The 11,305-nt window shown below is 39.8% G+C and overlaps 1 protein-coding gene across 1 annotated transcript; it reads left to right on the plus strand.

The window, feature by feature from the left end:
• The first annotated feature begins 163 nt into the window (after window positions 1-163).
• Window positions 164-10,573, plus strand: ZCCHC4 (zinc finger CCHC-type containing 4). Its single transcript, XM_038135214.1, has 13 exons — window positions 164-287; window positions 474-592; window positions 2,120-2,202; window positions 2,894-3,169; window positions 3,662-3,742; window positions 4,060-4,132; window positions 4,616-4,766; window positions 5,265-5,365; window positions 6,517-6,638; window positions 7,210-7,285; window positions 7,795-7,846; window positions 8,541-8,685; window positions 10,356-10,573. The coding sequence occupies exons 1-13, from the start codon at window positions 218-220 to the stop codon at window positions 10,462-10,464; spliced, it is 1,458 nt and encodes a 485-aa protein (XP_037991142.1). The 5' UTR covers window positions 164-217; the 3' UTR covers window positions 10,465-10,573.
• Window positions 10,574-11,305: the final 732 nt, after the last annotated feature.

The following is an 11,305-nucleotide window of genomic DNA, read 5'->3' on the forward strand; positions in this document are numbered from 1 at the left end:
AACGCGGTCCAGCGCAGTTCAGAAGGGAGGGAGCTGCCTGTGTAGGCTCGCCGCGGTTGTTGTGTCCGGGCGGTTGTTTGAGGAGCGGGCGCTGCTGGCGCTGGGCTGCCCGCTCGCTCCCGGCCCGCTCGGGGCTCTGCGCGGGGCCGCCGTGCCGCTGGGGGCGCTGTGCCCGCCCGCCCCGCGGCGCGCTGCCCGGCGGGAGGGAGCCGGGGCCATGGCGGCGGCGGGGCCCGCAGCGCTCGCCCTGCTCGGGCCGGCGCCCGGCGCGCCCAGCTGCCCTCACGGTGAGCCGCGCCCGGGGCTCACCTCCCCAGCGTCCCTGAGCTCGGCTCCCGCCGCGCTCCCGGCGCGGGCTGATTTGCGGCAGCCCTTGCGGAGGCCGTGCTCTGGAAGCTCGGCTCTCGTAGCGGAGCGGTGAGACGGGTCTGCGGGTGTTCCCTGTGTTATCCTGTCCTCGCGTTTGTCCCTAGGTCCTGCTCTTCTGTTTGCGAAGACCAGCCAAGGAAAAGAGGAAGGAAGAAGATTCTATGCTTGTTCGGCTTGTAGGGATAGAAAGGATTGTAACTTTTTTCAGTGGGAAGATGAGAAGGTAAGAGAGCACTGCTGAAGGCGATGCTGAAGACTCTGGGCTATGAAAGGTGATCAGAGGTCTGGAGCACCTCTCAGGAAAGGCTGAGAGAGCTTGGGTTATTCAGCCTGTAAAAGAGAAGGCTCCGGGGGGAGCTTACAGCAGCCTCCCAATACCTGAAGGGGGCCTCCAAGAAATCTGGAGAGGGACTTTTTGCAAGGGCATGTAGTGGAAGGACAAGGGGTGACGGCTTTAAGCATTAAGAGGATAGGTTTAGATGAGATATGAGGAAGAAATTATTTACTGTGAGGGTGGCCAGGGACTGGAAAAGTTGCTCAGAGAAGCTGTGGATGCTCCATCCCAGGAAATGTTCAAGGCCAATCCGGCTGGGGTTCTGAGCAACTTGGTCTAGTGGGAGGTGCCCCTACCCATGGCAGGAGGGTTGGAACTAGATGATCTTTATGTCCCTTCCAACACAAATCATTATGTGGCTTTATGAAACATTGGCAATGTTTTCCTCTACTTAGCAATTTTAAAAGTATATTTTATTGTGGAAATCTGTGGCAAGTGCTGTTTTCTGGACTTTGAATAACAATTGATATTTAGCTGAGCACTTATTTCTGTCAGGAGAATGTGTTTCAAGTATAGCTTTCAAGAAAGGCTGTGTACATTTTGAGCAAACCTGGCATTTGTTATTCTACTGCCAAAACATATAGGAAGTTTGCCAATGCAATTTGGGTACTTTTGATCCCAAAATGCCCTTGTTTCCCCTAATTAAGATACAGAAAATCTATTAGATACAAACAACAGTGGGGTATACAAAATACTGAGATGGTGGGGCTCAGCATGGTGCTCAGTAGTCTCAGAATATCTCAGCAATTTCTCTTTGTCATTAATTTTGAGTATCGCTTGTATTATGATGTCTTTTCTTGTATTGAATTTTACTCTCTCCTCCTTTAAGCAAAACAGTTCCTCTCCTCCTTTAAGCAAATAAGTTTTGACCAAATGTTTTGAAACTCTGTTGTGAAACCATGAGCATGTCTTGTGGGGACAAGGCAGAAGGCTCAGAGAAGAGTGTGAGAGACTGAAATGTTAAAGACTCAGATGCAGATCATAACAAGGAGCTATCATGCTTTTAAAATGATTTCACACTAAAGACTTGGGCAACATTTCTATTGTCATCAGTTTTTCAGGATCAGATCATAGTTCTTCAGAGGGAGCACAGGTGCTGGCACACATTAATAGAAAGGATGGCTCTTCCTATCTTCCTCATAATCACCTTTTGAGTTTTTCTCTGAGTATTACATGTGATAGGAGAATGAAATGCACATTTTAAATCCACAGTGAGAGGCTTATGTTGTTTTGCAGCATGCCCCTGTGCTGCAGACATATTTGTTCTTCTGAAACAACAAATGTGATTATTTTTCCTTGCAAAGTAGCTAAAGCATGAGGCTTTTGATGCACCCTTTTTTTCTTGTTGAGATTTGATGTACCACACACAGCAGTAGCTGTTAGTTTTGTGACTTTTCATGTATGCAAATTTTACAGGTGTCAGAAACTAGGCTTGCAGCACGTGAAGAATATAATAGAAGTCATCAGCCTTTTTTTACACACAGACAGAATGTGGACAGGTATTGGTAATGTATATTTTCTGCAGTAGAGATATGGTAATACAGGTTTAGGTACTCTGAATGTAGAGATAACATTTCGGGATTCTTTAAAATATGAAAAGATGAATTTGGGCAAATAAGGATTGTTGTTTGGCAGTGGAAAGGAAATAGCATGAAACACTGAACTAGAGCATGGTGTTACCACCCCAGGAACTGGGGGGATGGGGGGGGTGGGCTGGGGTTTTTTTTTGGGTATGTATAGTCATTCCTATGTTAGTGCTCATAGTGTGCTTACAAGAAGTCAGTAGCAATTTCTATTAAAAAAGATTTATTCCTGACTTTAGTCTACAAAAGTAACAGGCTTAACATTGTGAAAGGAAGCAAAGTTAACAAGTGATGGCTGAATTTCATGTGTAAACATACAGGACTTTGCTGATAGTTGATGGAGTCTTCACTCTGTAATCCAGTTATTTTATGGAAATTCCCAGTATATTTGGTGGCAATATTTTTGCATTTCAATGTGTCCTTTGAATATTTTTTTTTAATAAATAATACTTCATTCTTGTGGAGTTTTGTGAGGGCGATGTAAAGTGCATTGTCTGCTTAAGTGTCTGAACTCTTAAAGTATAAAAAAACCCTCCATAGCTCCCTTTCCTATCTTTGAGAGAGACTTTTTCCAAACTTTGTTCCCTATTGTCTTTTTTATTTAAAGGTACAAGAATTTTGTTCTGTTGCCGTTATCAAAGAGGAGGTTTTGCCAGGAATGCCAGCAATTGCTATTGCCAGCAGAATGGGAAAAACACTCAGATCACCAGTTCCTGTGTGATATCACCACTGCCCAGCTGAAAAGTCCAAGTCAACTTCTGTATCCACTGGAGAATAAAAAAACAAATGCACAGTATTTATTTGCAGATAGAAGTTGCCAGTTCCTACTGAATCTCCTAATAGATTTAGGATTCAGACGAGTGCTCTCTGTTGGAACACCCAGGTATATCACTGAGAATTGTTACTCTTTCAAATAATATTTCTCTCTCAAAGCTGTACATCTTACAACTGATTATAGTCAATGATTGTCCCATAGTAAGAGGTTCACTATTGGTGAACCTCAATTGGTTTGGATTATCTAAGCATCTAGTGGGGTCTAGCTTTGAACTCACAAGATGCCAGAGCAGACTGTGGCAACACTGCCAATAACACACATACACACTTCACATCTCTGTGGTAGTTATGGAAGTGACATTGAGTTTCTTACCTTGTTCTTTTTTGTGTGTGGTGATCCAGGAAACTCCACTGACTTCTCATCTTTCAAGGCTAACCTATTTTTCTAACTTGGAGTACAAATGGAATCACCTAAGTTTAGACTACTCTGTTTTCTCTATCATTTTGGTTTATGTTTAGTAAAGTACCAGGCATTCTTGTCTTGCAAGATAAATTCTGAAGTCAGTCATTATGTGTTAAATTTCTTCCAATTATACTTCAGGCTTCATGAAATGATCCAGTCAAAAGCATCACAAGAAGAAGAATTCAATGTTAGAAGCCTTCTGCTAGATATTGATTTCAGGTGGGTTTTAACAAATGTTTATGTATCTGAAGAACATATACAAAGATGGGTGCTCTTAGTGCTTTAAGAGATAAATTGGTGGTTATTTTCCCTTTCTTGTCTCTGCATCTCTGTTCCTGTACGCATACACAAATGACATCCAATTGATGAGAAAAGTAAGTATACTTAATAATTTCTCAGAATTGGTATGTGTTGTCAGTAATCAGAACCCAAAAATGATGTTTTTCCTGAGGCCTGTTTTCACTTTTAATATCTTATCTTAGGATAGACAAAAAGTTATTTATATTTTTCTACTCCTATCAAAACTTATTTTACAGGTATTCACAGTTTTATACAGAGGATGAATTTTGCCACTACAACATGTTCAATCATCATTTTTTTGGTGGAGAGGTGAGGCCAAGTATTTATTGAGTGCTGTGGTAAAAAAGTACATGTTGTTGATGCAGAATTTTGTAAGAAACTTATGACTAGTCTAGTAGAAAACATCATGGGAAAACATGAATTAATTAAGAACATTTTAATAGAAGCAGCAGTTAAGGTGTGTAAGCAACATTAGTTAGCATAAATGTAATAGTCAACTTTGAATTGAATGGAAGAGAACTACTGAAAAGGAGGCAGTTTCATTCTTTGATTTTCTGTAATGTTTTTATATGTTAGCTGAACAGGGTACTTGTTTTCAGTCCTTCAAATCTAGGTGCATTTTTTGTTGGTTTTTTTTTTAATGCTACCCAAGAGGAACTTTACCTCCACAAGAGGGGAGCAAAGTTCTGACTTCAAAGTTGAAACTTCTGCAGTGATCAGTTTATTACCAGAGACAATATGTTTACAGTTCTTGAATCATGACTTCTGGAAATTAACTTCTGTTTCTTACAGGCTGCACGTGAAACTTGCAGGAAATTCTTGTGTGAAGAGAGTGGTGAAAGAGTCATTATGGTAACTGATCCCCCATTTGGAGGTTTAGTGGAAGCACTGGCTTCTAGTTTTAAAAAACTGATGGCAATGTGGAGGGAGACAGATAAAGAAGGTGTGTATTACAGCCATATGGGTGGCTTGGGCTTGTGTTGTAACATCACTTTAAGGAAAAAGTACCTATTTATAAGTCTGTGATTCTTGCTACTCAGATGAACATGAGCTCGCTCATGTTATAATTTATAAAGATGAACTATCATGTACCTAATTTACTCTCCTGATATTTTTAGTTCAGTAATGCCCAATTTTCAAAGACTGTCTTAAAAACTTGTCCCTTTTTTTTTTTTTCAAATCTGCTTTGCAATTAAAATGGACTTTAAAGGTAGAGAAAAATAAGCTATCAAACCAGTACATGTCGAGAGTTTAGTTACGTGGCACTTTCATCTCCACATGTACAATATGCCAAAACTTTCTGTTGCCTAAGAGAACTAGTTCTTCTGCTCAACATGATGTACATATCCATGTTTATGTATTTGGAATGTTCACTGTAAATTTCTCATGCTACATGTGCTATGTTTTCCTCCTATGTACACAAAAGTTTTTTCATTACTAGGTCATGACAACAGAGAGATGCCCATGTTCTGGATATTTCCATACTTCTTTGAGTCTCGCATTCTTGACTTTTTCCCAAGCTTCAGTATGATGGATTACCAGGTATGGCTGAATCCAGTGAATGTGCTAATTACCAGTTGTGTGCAACTGAAGAGGAATATGAGTGAAAGCGGGTGCAGTGGTAGTGCTTCTCTCTAGCTGGGCCTTGTTCATGTGAAGCCTGGATTCTGTATTTCTATTAGTTGTATCTGTGATAACTTGATCATGTTCCTGTTATGTATCTTTAACTCATCTGTCATTTCTCCATGAACTCATTTCTTCCGGCAGGCTTTCAGTATGACAAATTTGCACTAATTCTAACAGGTGTTTGTTGCAGAGGTGAGAGGTAACTTGATGAAGAGTATTTCATTCTTCACAGATGAAGAATGTCAGTGGGTAGTGCCCAGCCCTAGGAAAAAAACCCACATATATATTACAAAATTAAGGTCTTTCATCTCCAAGACTACTGGGATCAGAGTGCAATTACAATGATGCAAATGTTTGGAATTACTTAATAAGTGAACTTGTCAGTGATAAAACAATAATCTGGCATCAGCTTCTTCAATATTCTGTCCATTCTGTGCATAGTTTAGGCAAACGTATTTCAGTGTGTTTTGAGAGATCAGCCATGGGTATTCATGATGCTAAAGGTTTATTTTTTCATGTAACAACTCTGCATGAATTTTGGCACTGATGTTCTGAACAATGTGTCTTGTAGAATGAAAATTGTTGAAGAAAATGGAAAACTCATGCTGGGCTAGACTGCATTCATGCCAGTGTTCAGAGCTGAGAGTTTTTGTGACAAGTCTCTGAAGGCAGTGCTGGAAAAAGCAGGCTGATTAGATTTGCAACTTTGTAATTTTCCTGAGATGGGTTAAGATGTCATCTCTTGTACTGACAAACCAAGCTGTACAGATCCTTTTTTTTATAGCAGGTTGCTCTTGTAATCAATTGCAGTGTTATCTTGCATATCCCATGCAAACAAGCAAAAAGGAGTAAGTACAATATGATTATTGAAGTCTAGCCTAATACTATGCACAAATTTACAGGTAAATGAGACAAAAACTTGATGTAGAATTTGTAATCTGATTTGGGGTTAGAGTCTTGTATATAAACGCGAACATTTCATAATACACTTACAATAAATATGTAAATAGCTCTGCCTGTGCTTGGCATTCGGTTTAAGAATCTTTTTTATGGTTTTATTTTTCTAGGTAGACTATGATAATCATGCACTGTATAAACATGGCAAGACAGGCCGTAAACAGTCTCCTGTCCGTATTTTCACGAACCTTACCCCAAGTATGATTGTGCTTCCTGAAGAAGAGGGATACAGGTAAGATATATTAATGCCCAGGTGACTTTTGAAGGAGTGTCTTTGTTCTTAACTAGTTTTAAAGTCTCCAAAGGAGTTCGGGGTTGTGCTGTTCCATAGTGTCTTGCCTAACTTGGATGCCAGACTTAAGACCACATATTCCTGTCTCGTTCTGAAGTTGCATATTATATAAACAATGTGTAGGAGAGCTGAAATATCTAAAACGACATTTAAATTTTTCAGTGTGGAATTATGAGATTCCTTATTATGTCTGTAGGAAATACTGTCTTTCATCTACAAGACAGTTTTACAGCTATGTCTGTTAATACAGTAGTAAAAAAAGGAACTTGTAAGAGAAACATCAAGGACAGAGGAATTTAGTTTCATTTACTACTGATACTGTTAATAATTTGACCTGAATTTTACTGTGTGGATGTACTGTGTGTAAATGGTCTAAGTGGTCATTTATGAAGCAAAGATAAGAATTTTTAATTCAACGAAGTGATTTTGCAGTCCTTATATTAGTTGTTAGGGCTGTATAAAATTAATTGTTTTATAAGCAAATAGTGCACCAGTACATCTTTTTCCTCAGATTTTGCACTGTATGTCAGCGATATGTTAGTTCTGGTAACCAGCACTGTGAGAAATGCAATTCATGTACATCAAAAGTAAGTGTTTTCACTTATTTCTGAATGAAGTTTTAGTAGTAGTCAGATAACAACCTCTGTAATACTTGCTTTGGTAAAAACCTGTTCTGATACCAAGTTCCATGGGAAACCCACATGGGAAACCCACAGCAGTTCAGTTTCACAGACTTATTATTACCTTCACAGTACATCTTCCATAACCCCCTGGGAATTTATTTCTCTTTCCTTAATTCCTTTGTGTTGGAAAGAGGACAGGACAAGTTTGCTGCTTGCCACTTAGACCAGAACTTACCCAGCTGTGGTCTGTTGACACATGCATTTTTGCTCCTGCTTTGAAGCTGTAGAACTTGCAAATTTCAAAATTTCATCTGTGGCTTTCACAGATTCTCAGGACTGTTGTTTCTGAGTTACAGTCCTTCCTGCAGAGGAGTTGCTCCTGTAAACAGTGGGGACCATACACAAGTAGTTCTGTTTTAAGATAGAATCTGTGGGGAGTTCAATAAACAAAACCACTTATTTGCTTTTTGTAGGATGGCAGACGATGGAAACATTGTGTTCTTTGCAAAAAGTGTGTAAAGCCCTGTAAGTACAGAAGAATATTTTCTAAATAAAAGTGCATTTAGTCCAAAGAAACTGAAATGCCAAACCAGAAGAGAAAATATTCTGTGAAAGAAGTAAAATGTAATTCGAAAGACATAGAATAAACAAAAAGTCTCAATTTCACACAAGTTACTATTCTTTAGTTTAGCTGTACTTGCACTGAGTGGAAGTGTAATACTTGCCAGGGCACACTAAATCCCATTTATATTTATCATGGCAAAACAGAAATATTTCCATTTGTCATATAAGTATTTCCTAATTTTCCAAACTTTGGATTTCCTAAACAAGTAGGCAATTACTGAAATGTTTGAGAGATCATGATAAAATTATGTTTCATGCACAAATTTAGTTGTATCTGTACCTCTGTATAAATTGTTGAAGCTGTTATCTTTGTTACTGTTACAACAAATCAAAATCTGTAAGTACATTGTAACATCTGCACTATTTTTGTTTTGAAGATGACACACGGGATAGAAGTTCTAATGGCAAAATAATTCATACTTAATTTGACAGTATGTCCAGTAATGTGATAAGGGACCAGAAAGTGACTACATCTATCTTTGTAAAGCTAATCCAGAATGCAAAACCTGGTAATGTGGCCTGTATTTAAAGCTTAGTTTCAGAATGTTCGTTCTAAACTTTTCCAAGATCATAAATCATGTTACATATTTTGCAGCTTGGTTTCACTGTAACAATTGCAACTGCTGCACTCTTCAAAAGCACAGCTGTGAGAAGGCTGACACTGGCTGTTTCGTCTGTGGCAAGGCGGGTCACAAGCGCAGTGCCTGCCCCAGTCTCTCCTGCAGCAGAACAGCTTGTCAGTAAGTGTCATATTGCATTAAGACAGTAAAATACAGCATTCAGATGAGGTGAGATCTTATCTCAGGGAATCAATTCAGAAAGAGATGATTTTTCTCTTTAGGTGCTGATGTCAGCTTTCCCTGTTGCCCACTTGCTGCATTGCTGGGGAGTATATATACTGAAGGGAGGGTGGGATAAAAGGCAGGTCACTTACTGGGGCTCCCAATTGCCTATCTGTGGGTTTCAAAAAAATCACTTTCAAAAGTGATTTGTATGGATTGCAAACTTGGTGACTGGTGCATGGAACTCTGTCAGGATGACTGAAAATTGAAGTAATGGAACACTTTTATCCCCTTTGAATTCCTCATGGAAGGGCAGAGAAAAGAGCCTCTATAATAAGAGTCACTATTTATTGCTTTCTGTCTCTTTTGCTTTGTTGTAGCATATTTTGCTTTTTTTCCTTCTGATGATATTTCAGTTGTTTTTTGTAGTATGATCTAAATCTCCACCATTAATGAGGATCACATTGAATACTTTTATTCTTCCATGATTTTCCTTTTGTTACATACAGAACAACACTGTACACATACCTGTATGTCTCAGGGAGCCAAGTAAATGGTGTGTGGTTGTCTTCAGATGGAGCTAACTGAAAAGACGAAAGGGGATTTGCTAAGAGATGATCCAGCAGATGGCTCACTTTTTCCAGTTCAGGATAATTGATTGCATTTCTATTAATTCCTCTCCAGCGTAGTGGGTTTTTCTGTGATTTTGGACTTGAATGGCTGTAGCAGTGGCAGGCAAATTTTCCCTCCCAAAAGCTGTACCTATGTTACACAGTGAGACTCAGACCATTACCCTCTTGGATCAGTGTCCAGAGACTGATCAGATGCCTGCTGGATGGCAGATGGGTACAGGTGTATTGCTTCATGTCCTGCTGATACTAAACCAGCTTTTGCTTAGGGAGTATTAGACACAAAAGGTAGCAATGTTTCATTTTACATATCTCTCATAAAAAATCTATCTCTTAATGTTTCTTTTTCTCTGGCTAAAAAATTTAAAAAGGATGCTAAAAGAGTTTCATGAAACCTCATCTGTTTTTTCTGTCAAGGAGGATACTGTTCTGTCAGTTGTGCCAGAACGGTTTTAGTACTTTCAGGCCATCAGTTAGTTCTTTTGCTGATTCATTGCAGAAGATAATGTAGATTTATTTTTCTAATACAGTTTTTGTATGTTTTGTTATAATTACTCAGCGTTTTGCATTATGACATCTTTTGTCAGAGACAGAAAACAATCCACTTGCTAGTTGTACTAAGGCAGGATACTTCCTAATGGTGTTAAACTTCACATGCTTTCTTCTAAGTCTATTATATATTCATGCATTATATATTCAGCATGAAACTCTGTGTGCTTTTTTTGTACTCAGTGAGTTTCTTGTTTTCAATATCTGTGTAAATTTAAATGCTGAATAAATACATAAAATGGATGTATCATGGCAATAAAGTGGACAGTTTTGTGAAGTTGAAAGACCATAACATTTTGAAATGTAATGTTCATTGTACTTTTTGTGACAGTACTTCACATACTGCCACATAATTCATATACTTACTTAGAATAGCAGCAAATGTATTTGTACAGAGAAGTGTGTTTTTCATTTTATTCTAATCTCCATGTTCCTTTTTTTGCTTTACAGACCTGACAAAAAGAAAGGGCAGAAAACTCGAAAGATCTGTAAAAGATTAGCTATGAAACATGCCATGTTCTCCAAGAGGAAAGTAAAGAATAAGAAAAAAAAGACATGACTTTTCTTGCTGCTACGTAGTTGCTAATTTATTTTTTTATTGCCAGCCTTTTGTTCCATTTTCTAAAAATGTAAGTGCTAACATCCAGAATAAAACCTGATTGAATAAAGTGGCAGTTCCTTTATTATACATCATTACTGGTACCAAAAAAAAAAAAAAAAAAAGCAACCCCAGAACAACTAAGTGAACTACTACAGCCCTTACCATCTATTTGTGTAATGTGATAATTTTATACTTAGGATTAGTCATTTGTCTAATTTGGTGCGTGTTGGGTGTTATAGGTCCTACTGCTGAGAGGTGAGGTACTGGCGGATGCTCTGATTTCATGTTGGTATTGGAAGACATGGGGCAAGGGAGGAAGTGAGGGTAGGTGATGGGAAGAAACGAATTCCAGGAATTCAGTCTCTGTTAGTTACAGTCGTCTCACAGGATGGCTTGTGAATTTTTAAAAAATTCTCTCCAAATGTAAAAAGAGCTTAAAAAAAAAAAAAAAGTATTTAGTACTAAATAGTACTTATAAGTGAGCGGAGCGGGAAGAGCCTGACCCGCCTCCTCGCACCCGCCCTGGCTCGGCGCTGCTGCGGCTCCGCTGCCGAGGTCGCCCCGCTGCCAGGATCTCCCGCACGGCTGCCGAGGCCGCCCCGCTTTCGGCATCCCCGGCACGGCTGCCGAGGCCGCCCCGCTTTCGGCATCCCCGGCACGGCTGCCGAGGCCGCCCCGCTTTCGGCATCCCCGGCACGGCTGCCGAGGCCGCCCCGCTTTCGGCATCCCCGGCACGGCTCCCGAGGCCGCCCGCTGCCGGGATCTCCCGGCATGGCTCCCGAGGCCGCCCGCTTTCGGC

The sequence above is a fragment of the Motacilla alba genome, chromosome 4 (genome assembly GCF_015832195.1).
Source record: "Motacilla alba alba isolate MOTALB_02 chromosome 4, Motacilla_alba_V1.0_pri, whole genome shotgun sequence".
Taxonomy (NCBI): Eukaryota; Metazoa; Chordata; class Aves; order Passeriformes; family Motacillidae; genus Motacilla; species Motacilla alba.

Bases quoted from the DNA above. Each gene is read 5' to 3' on its own strand.
- ZCCHC4 (XM_038135214.1), top strand. From the start codon at position 218: ATGGCGGCGGCGGGGCCCGCAGCGCTCGCCCTGCTCGGGCCGGCGCCC. The intron at 288-473 runs GTGAGCCGCGCC...GTTTGTCCCTAG, and splicing joins CGCGCCCAGCTGCCCTCACG to GTCCTGCTCTTCTGTTTGCG. The intron at 8,686-10,355 runs GTAAGTGTCATA...TTTGCTTTACAG, and splicing joins TGCAGCAGAACAGCTTGTCA to ACCTGACAAAAAGAAAGGGC.